Source organism: Procambarus clarkii, chromosome 14 (assembly GCF_040958095.1).
Source record: "Procambarus clarkii isolate CNS0578487 chromosome 14, FALCON_Pclarkii_2.0, whole genome shotgun sequence".
Taxonomy (NCBI): Eukaryota; Metazoa; Arthropoda; class Malacostraca; order Decapoda; family Cambaridae; genus Procambarus; species Procambarus clarkii.
In genome coordinates this window covers 42922747-42942639 of record NC_091163.1, presented here as the reverse complement: position 1 = coordinate 42942639, position 19893 = coordinate 42922747, and the positions used below count along the sequence as shown (strand labels likewise).

Genomic DNA, 19893 nt, shown 5'->3' with positions numbered 1-19893 from the left:
GCAGGGGGGTTGGTGCTGGACCTGTAGCTCCAGCCCCCCCCATCTACTGGCAGGGGGGTTGGTGCTGGACCTGTAGCTCCAGCCCCCCTCTACTGGCAGGGGGTTGGTGCTGCACTTGTAGCTCCAGCCCCCCTCTACTGGCAGGGGGTTGGTGCTGCACTTGTAGCTCCAGCCCCCCTCTACTGGCAAGGGGTTGGTGCTGCACCTGTAGCTCCAGCCCCCCTCTACTGGCAGGGGGTTGGTGCTGCACTTGTAGCTCCAGCCCCCCCCTCTACTGGCAGGGGGGTTGGTGCTAGACCTGTAGCTCCAGCCCCCCTCTACTGGCAGGGGGGTTGGTGCTGCACCTGTAGCTCCAGCCCCCCTCTACTGGCAGGGGGGTTGGTGCTGCACCTGTAGCTCCAGCCCCCCTCTACTGGCAGGGGGTTGGTGCTGGACCTGTAGCTCCAGCCCCCCTCTACTGGCAGGGGGGTTGGTGCTGGTCCTGTAGCTCCAGCCCCCCTCTACTGGCAGGGGGTTGGTGCTGCACCTGTAGCTCCAGCCCCCCTCTACTGGCAGGGGGTTGGTGCTGGACCTGTAGCTCCAGCCCCCCTCAACTGGCAGGGGGTTGGTGCTGGACCTGTAGCTTCAGCCCCCCTCTATTGGCAGGGGGTTGGTGCTGGACCTGTAGCTCCAGCCCCCCTCAACTGGCAGGGGGTTGGTGCTGGACCTGTAGCTTCAGCCCCCCTCTATTGGCAGGGGGTTGGTGCTGGACCTGTAGCTCCAGCCCCCCTCAACTGGCAGGGGGTTGGTGCTGGACCTGTAGCTCCAGCCCCCCTCTACCGGCAGGGGGTTGGTGCTGGACCTGTAGCTCCAGCCCCCCTCTATTGGCAGGGGGTTGGTGCTGGTCCTGTAGCTCCAGCCCCCCTCTACTGGCAGGGGGTTGGTGCTGGACCTGTAGCTCCAGCCCCCCTCAACTGGCAGGGGGTTGGTGCTGGACCTGTAGCTCCAGCCCCCCTCTACTGGCAGGGGGTTGGTGCTGGACCTGTAGCTCCAGCCCCCCTCAACTGGCAGGGGGTTGGTGCTGGACCTGTAGCTCCAGCCCCCCTCTACTGGCAGGGGTTGGTGCTGGTCCTGTAGCTGAAATAGTTGACATGTTTCCTTTCATCTGATGTCTCTGTTCACCTACCAGTAAATATTTCTCCAGGAGTTAGGCTGGATTGCGGATTGCATGTTGAGGAAAGTCAGTAGTTGACTTAGGGAAACCTCAATAAACCTAAGAACAGTCTTCCTGTCTTCAAAATGTAACTCAATATATTGTGATATGACCAATGAGAGAAAATAAAAAACTTACTGTTATTTCCTTCTGGGGGATTTCTCCAGTGATTTCCTTAACTTTAGTCATGATGCTGGAGTCCGAGTCTCCCAGGTGTACGGGGTCAGCTGTGGCACCTGTCTCTGTGGTCGTCATCTCCAGGGCCTCCCTGATGGTCTCCTGCACCTGTCATTACCAACACAAACATTAATGGTGGAGGCTGAGTCTCCCAGGTGTACGGGGTCAGCTGTGGCACCTGTCTCTGTGGTCGTCATCTCCAGGGCCTCCCTGATGGTCTCCTGCACCTGTCATTACCAACACAAACATTAATGGTGGAGGCTGAGTCTCCCAGGTGTACGGGGTCAGCTGTGGCACCTGTCTCTGTGGTCGTCATCTCCAGGGCCTCCCTGATGGTCTCCTGCACCTGTCATTACCAACACAAACATTAATGGTGGAGGCTGAGTCTCCCAGGTGTACGGGGTCAGCTGTGGCACCTGTCTCTGTGGTCGTCATCTCCAGGGCCTCCCTGATGGTCTCCTGCACCTGTCATTACCAACACAAACATTAATGGTGGAGGCCGAGTCTCCCAGGTGTACGGGGTCAGCTGTGGCACCTGTCTCTGTGGTCGTCATCTCCAGGGCCTCCCTGATGGTCTCCTGCACCTGTCATTACCAACACAAACATTAATGGTGGAGGCTGAGTCTCCCAGGTGTACGGGGCCAGCTGTGGCACCTGTCTCTGTGGTCGTCATCTCCAGGGCCTCCCTGATGGTCTCCTGCACCTGTCATTACCAACACAAACATTAATGGTGGAGGCTGAGTCTCCCAGGTGTACGGGGTCAGCTGTGGCACCTGTCTCTGTGGTCGTCATCTCCAGGGCCTCCCTGATGGTCTCCTGCACCTGTCATTACCAACACAAACATTAATGGTGGAGGCTGAGTCTCCCAGGTGTACGGGGTCAGCTGTGGCACCTGTCTCTGTGGTCGTCATCTCCAGGGCCTCCCTGATGGTCTCCTGCACCTGTCATTACCAACACAAACATTAATGGTGGAGGCTGAGTCTCCCAGGTGTACGGGGTCAGCTGTGGCACCTGTCTCTGTGGTCGTCATCTCCAGGGCCTCCCTGATGGTCTCCTGCACCTGTCATTACCAACACAAACATTAATGGTGGAGGCTGAGTCTCCCAGGTGTACGGGGTCAGCTGTGGCACCTGTCTCTGTGGTCGTCATCTCCAGGGCCTCCCTGATGGTCTCCTGCACCTGTCATTACCAACACAAACATTAATGGTGGAGGCTGAGTCTTCCAGGTGTACGGGGTCAGCTGTGGCACCTGTCTCTGTGGTCGTCATCTCCAGGGCCTCCCTGATGGTCTCCTGCACCTGTCATTACCAACACAAACATTAATGGTGGAGGCTGAGTCTCCCAGGTGTACGGGGCCAGCTGTGGCACCTGTCTCTGTGGTCGTCATCTCCAGGGCCTCCCTGATGGTCTCCTGCACCTGTCATTACCAACACAAACATTAATGGTGGAGGCTGAGTCTCCCAGGTGTACGGGGTCAGCTGTGGCACCTGTCTCTGTGGTCGTCATCTCCAGGGCCTCCCTGATGGTCTCCTGCACCTGTCATTACCAACACAAACATTAATGGTGGAGGCTGAGTCTCCCAGGTGTACGGGGCCAGCTGTGGCACCTGTCTCTGTGGTCGTCATCTCCAGGGCCTCCCTGATGGTCTCCTGCACCTGTCATTACCAACACAAACATTAATGGTGGAGGCTGAGTCTCCCAGGTGTACGGGGTCAGCTGTGGCACCTGTCTCTGTGGTCGTCATCTCCAGGGCCTCCCTGATGGTCTCCTGCACCTGTCATTACCAACACAAACATTAATGGTGGAGGCTGAGTCTCCCAGGTGTACGGGGTCAGCTGTGGCACCTGTCTCTGTGGTCGTCATCTCCAGGGCCTCCCTGATGGTCTCCTGCACCTGTCATTACCAACACAAACATTAATGGTGGAGGCTGGACTATGATGAAGCATCAGGCTCTGAGTAAAGTAACTGGACTATAATGAAGCATCAGGCTCTGAGTAAAGTAACTGGACTATAATGAAGCATCAGGCTCTGAGTAAAGTAACTGGACTATAATGAAGCATCAGGCTGTGAGTTAAGTAACTGGACTATAATGAAGCATCAGGCTCTGAGTAAAGTAACTGGACTATAATGAAGCATCAGGCTCTGAGTTAAGTAACTAGAATATAATGAAGCATCTGGCTCTGAGTAAAGTAACTGGACTATAATGAAGCATCAGGCTGTGAGTAAAGTAACTGGACTATAATGAAGCATCAGGCTCTGAGTAAAGTAACTGGACTATAATGAAGCATCAGGCTCTGAGTAAAGTAACTGGACTATAATGAAGCATCTGGCTCTGAGTAAAGTAACTGGACTATAATGAAGCATCAGGCTCTGAGTAAAGTAACTGGACTATAATGAAGCATCAGGCTGTGATTAAAGTAACTGGACTATAATGAAGCATCAGGCTCTGAGTAAAGTAACTGGACTATAATGAAGCATCAGGCTCTGAGTAAAGTAACTGGACTATAATGAAGCATCTGGCTCTGAGTAAAGTAACTGGACTATAATGAAGCATCAGGCTCTGAGTAAAGTAACTGGACTATAATGAAGCATCAGGCTCTGAGTAAAGTAACTGGACTATAATGAAGCATCAGGCTCTGAGTAAAGTTACTGGACTATAATGAAGCATCTGGCTCTGAGTAAAGTAACTGGACTATAATGAAGCATCAGGCTCTGAGTAAAGTAACTGGACTATAATGAAGCATCTGGCTCTGAGTAAAGTAACTGGACTATAATGAAGCATCAGGCTCTGAGTAAAGTAACTGGACTATAATGAAGCATCAGGCTCTGAGTAAAGTAACTGGACTATAATGAAGCATCAGGCTCTGAGTAAAGTTACTGGACTATAATGAAGCATCTGGCTCTGAGTAAAGTAACTGGACTATAATGAAGCATCAGGCTCTGAGTTAAGAGACATGCTGACATACACAAATGGGTCAACATGTGAAGGACTCAAGTATAACATGCTGCCTTGAGACTTGAGTTATAATATTAGTTATGAGTCAAGTCATTAGTTCTAACTGATGAAGCATTGTCTATATTCTGGACCCAAAGTCTTTATTTAGTTGTAGTTAACACTGAGTGCTGACCACAGTTACGGGCTGCTTCCTGGGTGTGTGTGTAATTACCTAAGTGTAATTACCTAAGTGTAGTTACAGGATGAGAGCTACGCTCGTGGTGTCCCGTCTTCCCAGCACTCTTTGTCATATAACGCTTTGAAACTACTGACGGTCTTGGCCTCCACCACCTTCTCACTTAACTTGTTCCAACCGTCTACCACTCTATTTGCGAAGGTGAATTTTCTTATATTTCTTCGGCATCTGTGTTTAGCTAGTTTAAATCTATGACCTCTTGTTCTTGAAATTCCAGGTCTCAGGAAGTCTTCCCTGTCGATTTTATCAATTCCTGTAACTATTTTGTATGTAGTGATCATATCACCTCTTTTTCTTCTGTCTTCTAGTTTTGGCATATTTAATGCTTCTAACCTCTCCTCGTAGCTCTTGCCCTTCAGTTCTGGGAGCCACTTAGTAGCATGTCTTTGCACCTTTTCCAGTTTGTTGATGTGCTTCTTAAGATATGGGCACCACACCACAGCTGCATATTCTAGCTTTGGCCTAACAAAAGTCATGAACAATTTCTTTAGTATATCGCCATCCATGTATTTAAATGCAATTCTGAAGTTAGAAAGCATAGCATAGGCTCCTTGCACAATATTCTTTATGTGGTCCTCAGGTGATAGTTTTCTATCTAGAACCACTCCTAGATCTCTTTCTTTATCAGAATTCTTTAAAGATTTCTCACATAATATATAGGTTGTGTGGGGTCTATGTTCTCCTATTCCACATTCCATAACATGACATTTATTAACATTAAATTCCATTTGCCAAGTGGTGCTCCATATACTTATTTTGTCCAGGTCTTCTTGAAGGGCATGACAGTCATCTAAATTTCTTATCCTTCCTATTATCTTAGCATCATCAGCAAACATGTTCATATAATTCTGTATACCAACTGGTAGATCATTTATGTACACAATAAACATCACTGGTGCAAGAACTGAACCCTGTGGTACTCCACTTGTGACATTTCTCCATTCTGATACATTGCCTCTGATTACTGCCCTCATTTTTCTATCAGTCAGAAAATTTTTCATCCATGATAGAAGCTTACCTGTCACCCCTCCAATATTTTCCAGTTTCCAGAACAACCTCTTATGTGGAACTCTGTCGAAAGCCTTTTTTAGGTCCAGATAGATGCAGTCAATCCAACCATCTCTTTCCTGTAATATCTCTGTGGCTCGATCATAGAAACTGAGTAAATTCGATACACAGGATCTTCCAGATCGAAAACCATACTGTCTGTCTGATATTATATCATTTCTCTCTAGGTGTTCTACCCATTTAGTTTTGATTAGTTTTTCCAATACTTTCACTATTACACTTGTCAATGATACAGGTCTATAATTGAGGGGGTCTTCCCTGCTGCCACTTTTGTAGATTGGAACTATGTTAGCCTGTTTCCACCCGTCTGCTACGATTCCTGTACACAGGGATGCCTGAAAGATCAGGTGAAGTGGAATGCTGAGCTCAGATGCACATTCTCTCAGAACCCATGGTGAAACGCCATCTGGGCCAGCTGCTTTGTTCTTACCGAGCTCCTTGAGCATTTTTTCCACTTCGTCTCTAGACACCTCTATGTGTTCTATGTTGTTCTCTGGAATTCCTATTGTATCTGGTTCCCTAAAGATTTCATTTTGTACAAACACACTTTGGAACTTTTCGTTTAGTGTTTCACACATTTCCTTTTCATCTTCCGTGAATCTATTTCCCATTTTCAACCTCTGAATATTATCCTTTACCTGCAATTTGTTGTTTATGAATTTATAGAATAGACCTGGTTCTGTTTTACATTTGTCCGCAATCCCTTTTTCAAAATTTCTTTCTGCCTCTCTCCTCACTGCCGTGTAGTTGTTTCTCGCATCTTTGTATCGCTGGTATGTTTGGGGGTTCGGCCTCTTCCTGTATTGATTCCATTTTTGTGTCTTTCGGTCTCTAGCCCTCTCGCAATTTCTATTGAACCAATCCTGTTTCCTAGTTCTGCATCTCTGTTTTGGTATAAATTTTTTTGTGCCTTTATCATATATTTCACAAAACTTGCCATACATCTCATTCACTTCCTTGCCTAGCATCAAGTCTGTCCAATTATACTCACTAAAAAAATTTCTAAGGTCACCATAATGTCCTCTCCTGAAGTCTGGTTTTTCAACTGCTTCAACCTCCTTATTTTCTTCCAGCTTATAACGCATTGCATACTTTATTCCCAAAAAGACATGGTCACTTTTACCCAAGGGAGGAAGGTACTGAATGTCAAATACCTCTTCCTCCTTCCTGGTAAATATCAAATCTAGCATGGAGGGAACGTCCCCTTCCCTCATCCTCGTAGCTTGTTTAACATGTTGATACAAGAATGTTTCCAAGATGAGGTCTACAAATTTACAGGTCCAAAAATCTTCTGTTTTAGCTTCATATGCTTCCCAGTCTATGGATTTCAAGTTGAAGTCACCGACTATCAACAGTCGTGATCTATCGTTATCCGCTCTCGCTATAATCTCTCTCATTATTGTTATAAGACCTTCACGTTTACTATCTAGCTCCTCCTTTGACCATGTGCTGCTTGGCGGTGGACTATATGCATTTATCATCATTAGTTTATCATCCTCATAGCAGATCTCTAGTGCTATTATGTCAACTTCTTGTGGATTGGCAGTCATTATTTCCTTCACCTTTAGGTGTTCTTTTACCAGCACAGCAACGCCACCGCCTTTCCTAATTTTTCTGTCCCGTCTCCAAATTGAGTAGCCCCTTGGGAATATGACCTCATTTAAAATTACATCTTCAAGTTTTGTCTCCGTGAGTGCAACAATGTCTGGTGTCTGCAGCTGTATTACATCACTTAACTCCAGTATCTTCGATCTCACTCCATCTATGTTGGTGTATGCAATCTTCAGGAACTTGTTCCCCCTCTCCTTATTCTTCACTCCCCCTCTCTCTATTGATTTTGTTGGTTTGCCTTTATGTACCACTTTACTGGTCTGCCTACCCCTATCACTTTGTAGAAAAAAGAATTTATTTCTTCTTCATTCCTGCTCTCATTTAAATGTTTTGCCTCGGCGAGGTTCAGTTTCAGCTTCTCTCTATCTTCTTTTGAAAGATCTCGTCTTAACGACCACCCTTTCCCATCCTCATCCCTTTGCAATTTTCTAGCATTCCTTAGTACTTCTTCCATCTGTTTGGCACCGTTTAGGGTGATCCTCAAAGGTCGATCTTTCCCTTTTACGTACCTGCCTATTCTCCTGTAGTCGCACACATTCTCTCTGTTTGTAAGACCTTCCACGAGGCCAACAATTTTATCTACTACTTTAGCTTCTTCTACAGCTCTTTCTGACCTAGATGTTATCGCCTTTTCTTTGCAGCCAAAAATGATCAGGGACTTACTCCGATCAACTGTGTTTTGCACCAACTTCGGGTTAGATGCCAATTCTTTCCTCACTTCTAGCCTAATGTTTGTTTTATCTTGGTTGTTGCAGTGTTTGACTTCCTTTACTGCTTCTTCTATTTTTTCCTTCTCCTTGGCCACTTGTGCATAAGTGAGTTGCATATCTTTCTTGCACTGTTCTATTCCCTGTGTAACTTCCTCCATCTGTGCTGACAAAAGCTGTTTCTCCTGTTGAATTTCCTTGCCTAACCTATTGTAGTCATTTATGTTTAAATTTACTTTAACTTCTTCCAAAGCTATTTTTGTGTGTGTGTGTGTGTGTGTGTGTGTGTGTGTGTGTGTGTGTGTGTGTGTGTGTGTGTGTGTGTGTGTGTGTGAAAAACAGCTTTGAATGTAATGAAACGCCATTTTCTGGGTGAGTCCCGGAGGCTCTCCAGAGCTATCCAGGCTGATATGAATATCCCTAACTTTGGCATCAGTCAATGTGGGTGGAGTTCTAGGCCTACTGAGGACCATGAGCCAAAACCTGGTCCCCCTCAGAGAGGCACGAGGAGAAATGGCCTGTAGAAATGCAAATGTGATTTTGGAGCATTCTATATCTGCCATCGACCGGGATAGGCACCCAGAAAGGTAAGCGCCCCAAAACTAGCCCCGTATTCTGGTTAAAACGACAAAAATAAACAAACGAGTGGACAGAACTCCCCAAATGATAACGAGCAAATGAGCATGAGTCAACATGAGCCGTGCCGCTTGTCTGCGCAGTTCCCCCCTCCTCAGGAAGGAAAAGCGGGAGCCCCAGACCCTCCGCGCCGGTGATCCACACCCCAGTTCTGAAGCTAGATATCAAAATACACAAAAACCTCTGACCAGAGGGAGGGAGGGTTGGCGGGGAGCCTATGGGACTCACCCAGAAAATAGCTTTTCATTACATTCAATGCTGGTTTTCTGGGGGTAGCCCCTACGGCTCCCCGGAGCTACTTCACCAAAGACGAAAAAGAAAATAGACTTACCTAGGAGGCGGTCGGTGCTCACATCTCAACTCAAAGTCAAGACAGGCTGCAGCCGCCGATCCAAAGTGGCACAGGCCCGACAAGGCCCAGGAACGTTAACGAGATAGCATGCAGCCAGGACCCTGTTCAACCACCAAAAATCCCGTACCCAAATGTCAGCCCAGGACATGTTCCTAGAGATGGCAATGAGAGCAGCAAACTTACGAACATCACGGGCACGGGGATAGACCACAGGCTGGCTAGACTTAATAACAATGCGGACGACCTGAGAGACCTGTACCACCAAACAGGTTAGAAGGGAAACCGGATCAACCCAAAGCGCATCCCCGGACACAGAAGACATGGCACGCAAATAATGGCCACAACCGGACACAAAACATGATGCACCTCCGGCCTGACCAACCAAGCATCAACAACCCAAGGACTCCTCCAGAAACCTGCAGTCTCATTGTTCGCCAGAAAAGAAGGAGACGGCTGCAAACGAACAAACCTATCACCACAACCAAAAGAGCAGAAACCCCTGCACCGTAGGAGAGCATGAAGTTCTCCAACCTGACCCCCAGAGGCCAATACCAACAGGAAAAGAGCCTTAGAAAAACAATCCTGAACTGAAGGGGCCCACAAAAAACCGAGGAGAAGAGAGATAGGAGAGCACTCTGTCCAAGGACCAGGACTGCTCAGGCGGCACATGAGCAGGTCGGAGGTGAAACAACGCGCGAGACAGCTTGCGGAACTGTACAGAAGTTACATCTATACTGAAAGCAAGCTGCAGCGGCTCCGCCAACGACGCACGATACGAGGCGACAGTATTCGGCATAAGAGGACGGTCCTGGAACAACCACGAGAGAAAGAACAACACCACCCAAACTGAAAGGAAAGTACAGAGACGAAGAGTCAAAAAGAACCGGAAGGATCGCCAGGAAACTTCATACTGCCGCCGAGATGAAGCCCGCAGGTGAGAAACCATCAAACAAGCCACTTGATCACCATACATAGGGTGATAAACCCCGAGTCAAAAACACCAAATGCAAAGACATCGAGGAGAAGAGTGAACCAGTCTCATAATGGACCAGACCGATCTATTGAATGAGGCGGAGCCGCGGAAAACCTCCAGGTTCGGACACCGGGCAAGCAGTGCCTGAAACTATGGCTGGGCCGGCCACCACTGGGCCAAGAGGACTACTCACCCCTGGCAAGGCTCCAAGCGAGCCAGAACCTTGAGCAACAGCTGAACCGGGGCAAAGAGGTACAGGAACCACCACTTCGACCAGTCCTGGTGGAAGGCGTCGGTCCCGACAGCCTCATGGTTGAGGAAGGGCGCCATATATACCGGAAGATGCCTCGACCACGCCGACCCGATGAGGTCCACCTGAACGGGCGCTTGAACTTCTGGCAGCGCCAACTAAATGAGTCGGCATCGACCGTCTATTCCATGGAAAGGGGAACGAACCAGGACAGCCCATTCACCAGGACATTGGACACCCCCCAGAAGTGAACCCCCCAGGAGAGCCAAACTCCGAGAACTCAGCAGACGAGTCACCCGAAGCGACCAGCCCCAAAGAGCCAAGGACTGCATCGAACCCCCTCAGTTCAGGCAATGAACCACCGGAGAGCAGTCCGAATGGAGCCGGATCGTTGATCCGCAGGCGACCCGAACCCTCCGAAGCACGAACCATATCGCAGCGAACACCCACATAATGCTGTGGGCCCGATGGAAGGATGAACCCCACCGCCCCTGGCCGGCCTGATGAGCACTTGTCACAAAGCCCCAGCCAAGAGATAACGCTTCCATGAACACATTGAGCGAGGGCTCGGGTAGGCGCCAAGGCACTGAACCCGGAAAAACCTGAAGAGGAAGCTGGCAACGCAGCAGCTGACATAAGACCCTCTGGGAGTCGAACCCAGCGATCACATGAGAGACGAAAGGGACGTCCCCGAAGGAACCAGAACAGCCGACAAAGCCAAACCCGACCAGTGAGTGGACCATCATTGCAAAGTTCAGACTCCCACACAAACCCTCAAGCAACCTCCGGGTGACCCGTGAACCCCCAGAAACAAACACACGCGGGACTGCAGTGGTAGGAGACTCCAGATTGGGAACCAGATTGGACTTCCGCCAGTTCACCAGGAACCCGAACCCGGCTAGCTGGAAAAGCACTAAACCCCTGGCGAGCAGACACACGGACCAACTGGGAGCCCAAACCAGCCAGTCATCAAGGTAAGTCAACACCCGAATACCTAACGGACGCAGACAGGCCACCACGACCCGGGTAAAGCGCGTGAACATGTGAGACCCCAGGTTCAACTCGAACGGGAGACAACGAAAGCAATAACTCCGACGCCCCACAACAAAACTGAGCCAGTCCCTGAACCCCGGATGACTCGGAACATGCCAATACGCATCCTTGAGGTCCAGGAACACCATCCAAGCACCCGGCTCCAACAGCAGCCGGACCTGGGACAGAGTGGGCATCCAAAAGGGGGCAGGAAACCCAGGGGTTCAGACTTAGCAAGTCCAGAATGAACCGCAGGTCCGCACAATCCCATTTCGGAACCAGAAACAGCGGGAAACCCACCCGAGAGATGTCGTCATTTCGACCACGCCCAAGCTCACCCACTCCAAGATGACCTGAAAAAGCACAGGAGAAGAGACCTGCCCTGCCAGCTCCGAACCCTCCCTGAGGAGGAGGAGCCACCCAACGCCACTGTAGGCTGCGAGAAGAACTGCAAAATGGTCGAGGCCCCTTATGAGAATCCGACCTGCACACAGAGCGATCACCGCGACAACCAGGTGCAGCCGGGACCGAAGGTGGAACCGGCTCTGAAACTGGCACCTGTGCCCTACCCGACGAGCAGAACCACGAGCCCTGGCACGACCCATCCGGGAAGAACCCACCCGGGAACCCTGGAAAACCAACAAGTCAGACATTGGGCGGCAGCTGGAAGAAGCTGCCCGCATATACTATTCGACCGCATAGGCCGCAAACACCAAAAGGCAAAAGGGCAAAGACAGTCTAAAAGTCAGGGCCCAAGCGGATTCCAAGGAGGAAGTGAGAACCACCTGTCGACACGAGAGACGTGCAGTGAAAAACCGCGACAGTGCATCCAAGAGGATTGTCGCAAACAGCTTGAAAAGTGCAGACGACGCACGAGCAGCCGAGACCAAGGCACCAGACCCAAGGAACGGCCCCAAGCGCCTCCATATCCTCCTCAAGCCAATCCGATGACAGCTCCAGGAGGGAAAAGAAATGCAGGACCGAAGTCAACAGGCCACGTGTGCACAAGTCCTCAGCCACAAGCGCAGTCAACAGGCCACGTGCACGAAAGTCCTCTGCCACAAGTGCAGCCGACAGGGAAGGAACCTGCACGTGAAGCTGAACCGTGCCAACATCCAGCAGAAGGGCTGGAGCAAAAAGGCACTCATTAAGGTGCTCAAAGTGTCCCCCCAGGACACTTTGGACTTTGGACCTGGACCACAGTCAACGCCTCGTGCCACTGAAGTGTGTGGGTACGACAGAAGGCTTCCCAAGCATCCAGCGAGAACAAAGGCCAGTCCGCAAGCCAGGACGAACCCTGAACCTCATAACAAACCCGGTACAGAGACGAAGCCCATTATGGAGGCATAATGGGCTTCGTCTCATCCATTATGGAGGCATACTCCGGGTCGTGCAGGAGGTAAGCTGCAATGGCCGCCCGCACATCAGCAGGTGAGATGCAGGAAGCCGAAAACCTCTGGTAGGATGGAACCGAAGGACCCGCAGGGACATGGAACCTAACACGGGGAGGAGCCGAACCCAAATCCAACTCGTACACAGAGGGGGGGGAAAGGAAAACCCCACTCCTTGTAACCGTAAGCCTTGCTCAGAGGGTGTTCCAACCCTCCAAGGGTCCAATGGGGCCCAAGGCCCCCAAGCCAGCTCCTCCCCAACCCCGGGAGCCTCCACGTCAGGCCCCGGGAGCGAGTCGTCCTCCATAGCCCCGGTCTCACAAGAAAAAGCCGGGGCGGCCAGAATGGCATAAAGAGAACGGGCCCAATGGTCAGACCCTGGAGCTATGGCTGGAGGAACAGACTCGAATACCTCCATCGCCACCCCAGAAGAGGCAACCCCCAAAACCGCCCGAGTCTCAGAAACCTCTAAACCCTGCCCCAACCCCGAAGCCCTCAGACACTTGTGAGCCGGAAGGGGGGGGGTGGGTTACCTTGAGGTTACCTTGAGGTGCTTCCGGGGCTTAGCGTCCCCGCGGCCCGGTCGTCGACCAGGCCTCCTGGTTGCCGGACTGATCAACCAGGCTGTTGGACGCAGCTGCTCGCAGCCTGACGTATGAGTCACAGCCTGGTTGATCAGGTACCCTTTGGAGGTGCTTATCCAGTTCTCTCTTGAACACTGTGAGGGGTCGGCCAGTTATGCCCCTTATGTGTAGTAGGGGGGGGGGGAAGGAACTGAATGAACCACAGCAGGGAAAGAACAAGGGGGCGCGGACTGAACCAAGGCCGAAGTGACCAACACCCCAAAGTCTGGGTCTCTTTAACCCTTCAATTGCGCATCACATCATATGATGCTTTGACCGACTTGCAGTAAATTGCGCATCGCATCATGTGATGCTTTGGAGTACTACGCAAGATTTAAACGGCCCGCGGATACACGGGGTTTACCACACCTTCATCAGGGCTCTTGTAAACAGACGCCATTTTTTAAAAAAATCGTGGGCCAAACTCCCGGGTGTTAGGGGCCTCAGTATTGAGACAGCTACCAAGCCTGACGCACACAGCATGAACTCACAGCACTGCTGTTCAGCTTGTGACCACAGCATCGCCTAAAAATGCCATAATATACTTGTTCATGCTATTATGTAGCGATGATATTATTACAGAAGACCCCTGACTGTGATAAAACTGACCAGGGTTCTGATAATAGCAGGATTGTGGTGATATTTGGCACTGTGCGCCATGGAGGGAGTAATGCTGTGGGAGAGAGGATGGTGGCGGTGTCTTTTGAGTGTGTGTGGCCACCTTTTATTGACTGCACTCACCATACCAGCTTAGTGGTTCGCTATGGTGAACACAAATGTAGATACTTATATATAACGTGTGTATAGTGTGAGATAACAGCGAGAGTAGGAGGTTGGGAGCTGCCATTTTGGTGAGGGAGGAGCGTCGTCTGCAGGACTTACCATGTTGTTTACTGATGACCACGATGGTCTTTGGGCACCATACCAGTTTACTTGTACAAGTATGGTGAATAAAACAGGTAGATATTTATATATAATGTGTGTAAATAGCGTAATAACACCACAAACAGTATTGTTGTAGGAGAAATATTAGTGCGTCTGGCCTTGAGGGCGGCCGCCACCAGCTGACTGTGTGAGTAGGTACGTCTTTGAGCCTTTACTCACCATAAAAGCTTAGATGTACAGTTATGGTGAACAAAACATGTAAATACTTATATATAACGTCTGTATATAAAAGCAAAAACAGTATGGTGGGTGGAGAATGGTGGCAAATCAGGTGAGGTGAGGTGAGGGAGGGAGTGGCAGCCAGTCACTGCCTGCCACTGCCACTCAGCATACCAACTCAGTGGTTCGTCATGGTGAACAAAACATGCAGTTACTTATATATAACCTGTGTATATAGTGTAATAACCGACAAAGTATTTGTTCACTGTTTGATGAACATAATTGAATCAACAATATGCACACCATATTTTTGAGTACAGCGATGATTCACTCATTTTATTATATAAATATATCAAACTACACACTATTGAATAATATTACAGCAAAAAAACTACGAAAAATCAATCAGAGACATTGAAATAATTAGGTAATTATCTCTTTGTGGAAACTCCGGCCTGACAGCTGGCGATCAACAGACCGCCTGGGACGCACGCTCAGTCAGCGCCTGATTTTTGCCAGAATTCCCCGCCCTATAGCGGGCAATATATGCCACTTACGATTTTTTCATTATTTTTCCCATGATCAGTGAACACAAATTAACAGGTTAGGAAGAAAAAATAATTTTTTTTTTTTTTTTTTTTTGGTATGCGCCTGTGGGTGTCAAATGGTATATAGCTATGCGCCATTTAAGGGTTAAGCAAATCGGGGTAGCCTCAGGGCATCCGGGGAAGCAACCAACCAAACACGTTGCAACAACCTAAACCTATCCTGCAACGTGCGAGCCGCCTGCACCAGAACAATGTCATCTGTAGATTGGGTGAACTGAGTCACAAACAAGCAACAAATCTCGCAGGACTCCGGGTCGAATGTGTCACCGACCCAACAGGCAGCATGACGGAGGCAAAAACAATAAGTGTCGCCCTGAGACAAAGGGACAGAGCAACCCTCAAACTCTCACAAAGTGAGAGGAGACTCAGGGGTCACATCCATCGGACCCGAGTGCCCCCGCGGAGTTTCCCAGGGCCACTAGACTGGGTCTGCTAAGGGTAATCCCGGGCAGTGTACTGCTAACCGGCGCCAAAGCTACCAAACAACACTGCTAAAGCTGAGCCCTCGGGACATGTCCACTCACGAGGGCAAAGCAGGGGGTACCACCAAACAAAAGCAACCCATAGTAAAACAAGGGAAAGTAACACTGAGGCAGACCCCCTCCCCCCACCAATCAAAAAAAAAAAAAAAATCCTCGCAAGATGGCAACGTACCCAAAAGGAACAGAGCCGGCTGTTGTTATAGGCAAAAACTAGCTGAGCAGTACCCCGCACCCCAACAACTGCAAATGCTACCACTTACCCCAAGGTAAACAAGGGAGGGAAACCTACCCCCCAAACACTCGGGGCGGTCAATCGCTGAGCAGCAAAAGACCAACAGAGGTAGTCCGAAGGTGACTTGTGGATGATAACCCCAAGCTCCAAGGGCGGTACTTACAGGGCACTTAGGGAAGGGAACCCTAAGCGCATGCAGCACGAGTACCTTGGAATAATACTTCCAGCTCGCATGCCACCGTAAGAGCAGCACTGAACCAAAGCATAGCACAACACAAGAGTCAGGAGCTGGAGCCACACGACTGCAATGCATCACACCAGCCGAAGAACTGTGGTGTGGATCGCTGGCACGAGGGTCTGGGGCTTCCCCTTCCCCCTCCTGGGGAGGGGGGGAGCTGCCCAGACATGAGGCACAGCTTGTGTGACGTCATGCTCATTTGCTAGTTTTCATTTGGGGAGTTCTGTCCACTCGTTTGTCTATTTTTGCCATTTTAACCAGAACAGGGGTTTGTTTTGGGGTGCTTACCTTTCTGGGTGCCTGTCCCGGTTGATGGCAGATATAGAATGCTCCAAAACCACATGTGCATTTCTATAGGCCACTGCGCCTCGTGCCTCTCTGAGGGAGCCAGGTTCTGGCTCGTGGTCACCGGTAGGCCTAGAACTCCACCCACATCGACTGATGCCAAAGTTAAGGATATTCATGTCAGCCTGGATAGCTCCGGGGCCATAGGGGCTCCCCAAGAAAAAAATTAGTAGTTAGTAACAGTTGAGTGATTGACAGTTGAGAGGCGGGCCGAAAGAGCAGAGCTCAACCCCCGCAAGCAAAACTAGGTGAATACAAGGTAGTAAACACTGAGTGCTGACCACAGTGTAGTGTACACTGAGTGCTGACCACAGTGTAGTGAACACTGAGTGCTGACCACAGTGTAGTGAACACTGAGTGCTGACCACAGTGTAGTGTACACTGAGTGCTGACCACAGTGTAGTGAACACCGAGTGCTGACCACAGTGTAGTGTACACTGAGTGCTGACCACAGTGTAGTGTACACTGAGTGCTGACCACAGTGTAGTGTACACTGAGTGCTGACCACAGTGTAGTGTACACTCAGTGCTGACCACAGTGTAGAGAAACACCAAGATGACAGTTGACTTTATTAATAAAAATGTTTCAGGCTTTAAAACAAAAAGTTTCTTATATATATAAAGTTTACTCTCATCTTGATGTGTCTCCATATCATCCTATATATATAAAGTTTACTCTCATCTTGATGTGTCTCCATATCATCCTATATATATAAAGTTTACTCTCATCTTGATGTGTCTCCATATCATCCTATATATATAAAGTTTACTCTCATCTTGATGTGTCTCCATATCATCCTATATATAAAGTTTACTCTCATCTTGATGTGTCTCCATATCATCCTATATATATAAAGTTTACTCTCATCTTGATGTGTCTCCATATCATCCTATATATATAAAGTTTACTCTTATCTTGATGTGTCTCCATATCAAAAGTGTTTATATAGAGGCAATACTACACTCAGTTGGGTGAGAACAATGTGACCTTCAGCAGCATACCTTCACTGAGGTGTGGACAGTGTTGACATCTGGGAAGAGTTCCTGGCACTTCTGGACCCAATCTTCTACCTCCATGTTGCATTGGTCAACTTCGTTGATGGTCATGAATACTTCCTGTGCTGTGTTGATTGTGTCGAGGCTCCCCAACATGGCCTGCAGCTGAGTCTTCCCTTCCTCTCCTTGTGTTGTCATATCCACCACACTGGTATCCTCCAGTTCCAAGAGCTTCATTGCTGACGTGTTCTGCTCTACCAGAGCATAGAGTCTGTCCTGGAGCTGGAGGTGTTGAGTCTTCCAGTCCCCCAGCTGCCCCCGGTACTCACCCAGCTGGGACAGTACCTCTTCACAGCTGGTAATGAGGCTGCTGATGCTGCTCTTCTGCTCCTCCACCATGGAACGTAACTTCTTACTGATGCCTCTGGTCGGAGCTTTATTGGGTTTTGTGGGTACCGTTGTCACTGGCACAACTTCCATACCTTTTAGTTTTCTGATAAAGGCCTCCATACCATAATTGATTAGGAACTGAGTAGCAGCTGTGGCAGTGTGCTGGGCACGGCAGCTGGGGCAGCTCAGCTGACCATTCTTGATAGCATTGTCAATACATTGGGAGCAGAATGTGTGGCCACAAGGCAGAGTGCGAGGCCGTAGCAGTGTGTCATCATAATTGTTAAAACACACTGAACATTCCTCTGGGTTGTTATCCTGTGGATAAAGAATATTTGGTTAAGTTATATGTATTTACAACGAAAAAAAAGTATTTTCTGTGTGAGTCCCTCCGGTTCTCTGGAGCTATCGGATTGATATGCGCATATTAGTCCGGGGTCATCAGTCAATTGGAGTTCAGCCTACCGAGGACCACAAGCCAGAACCTGGCCGCCTCAAAAAGGCAAAGGGAGCAATGGCCTATGGAAACCCCATGTATTTGGGGACATTCCATATTTGCCATCAACTGGGGTTAGCACCCAGAAAGGTAGACATAACAAAACAGACCCCACATGGTAAGAAAAATTGCAACCAGAGACCGAATAGAGAGGCAGATTCCACCCACCCCCCATCTAAAGAAACAAGCAAACATCATACACACCGCCTCACCACTTGTCCACGCAGCCCTCCCCTCCCTGGGAGGGTGAAGGGGGAGCCCTGGACCTCCTGTGCCGGTTACTCACACCCCAATTCAGAGGCCGAGAATCAAAAACAAAATGGAAACCGCCGACCGGAGGGAGCGAGGGTGCCGGGGAGCCTCCGGGACTCACCCAGAAAATGACGTTTCATTACATTCAACGCTGGTTTTCTGTGTAGAGTTCCTCTGGCTCCCTGGAGCTACCAAACGCTGAAGCCAGACCCGACCCAGTGAGTAAATCGGCACAGGGAAGGTCAGACTCCTGCACAACTGCTCGAGCAACCACCACATGACCCGGTAAACCCCCCCCCCCCCCCAAACAGCAGAAGGCAGGACTGCAGCAGCAGCAATGCCTCCGGAGGGAGACACAAGGAAGTGTTCCGAGAGTCCCTCACGAGGCCCAGCTTTGTCCGAACCTTTGGATAGAACCAGATGAGACTTCCTCCAGCTCACCAGGAACCAGAATCTGATGAACTGGGAAAGAATCATCCCCCTGGTGAGCAGACAAGCAGACCAGCTGGGAGCCCACACCAACCAGTTGTCGAGATAGGCCTACACCTGAACCACTAGCAGATGCAGAAGGGCCACCACGAACCGGGAAGACACGTGAATATGCGAGGCACCAGATTCAACCCAAAAGGAAGGCAACGAAAGCGGTAAGCCTGCCCCTCCACCACAAAACCTAACCAGTCCCTGAACTCCAGATGAATAGGGAGGTGCCAATATACATCCCGGAGATCCAGAATCACCAACCAACAACCCGGCTCTAACAGAAGCAAAACCAGGGACAGAGTAGTTATCCGAAAGGAGGGGCAAGGAATCCAGAGGTTCAGCAGGACAAGTCCAGAATGAACCACATATCCGCACAGTCCCATTTCGGTAACCTTGTCCCTCAGGCGGGAAACCCACCTGAGGGACAAGGTCTTTTCGACCACTCCCAAGCTCACCCACTCCAAGATGACCTGACAGAGTGAATGGGAAGTCAGCCACGAATCCCCCGGTAGGAAGAGGAGCCGCCCAATGCCACCGCAGGCCGGATGACACAACCCGAAATACCCACAAATCATGGGATCAGGCATGAGCAAACAGCACGAGTCCCTGCCCCCACCAGCATCCTGGTAATGGGGCAATATCTTGAAGTTATCTTGAGATGATTTCGGGGCTTTAGTGTCCCCGGCTCCCGTGGGGGCAACCAACGAAAGGGCCAACACCCCGTACGAGAAGGTGGCGCCGGTTCAGAAACTTACAACAAGGCCTACCTCGACCTGCAGAGACTCGAACCCTGGCACGATCCAGCCGGGAGCACGAGAACGCCGACCCCAGATCACCAACAAAGCAGAAAGAGGATGGCAGCAGCAGAAGCTGCCAGGAACTGAGGAACAACCTAGACTGCAAACAAAACAGACAAAAGAGTGGAGAAAACCCCAGAGCTGGGGCCCAGGCCAAAGCAAGACAGCCGTCTGCAAGCCAGGAAGACCCAGGGACCGCCCCTCAATAGAGGTCGGGGCCAGATTAGAGGCCAAGACTGGGCCACACCGGAGGAAACCACCAAGGGCCACC

The 19893-nt window shown here is 49.9% G+C and overlaps 1 protein-coding gene across 3 annotated transcripts in view; it reads right to left on the bottom strand.

Annotated features, from left to right (window-relative positions):
• LOC138364616 (uncharacterized) overlaps positions 1–19893 on the bottom strand; it is a 155363-nt gene that overhangs the window by 54959 nt on the left and 80511 nt on the right. For all 3 annotated transcript variants that reach the window (XM_069324562.1, XM_069324564.1, XM_069324563.1), the window contains 2 exons: positions 17214–17915; positions 1331–1477 (listed from right to left, as the gene is read on the bottom strand). In XM_069324562.1, coding sequence (XP_069180663.1) covers positions 1331–1477; positions 17214–17915 — 849 coding nt within the window. The remainder of the gene's footprint in view (positions 1–1330; positions 1478–17213; positions 17916–19893) is intronic.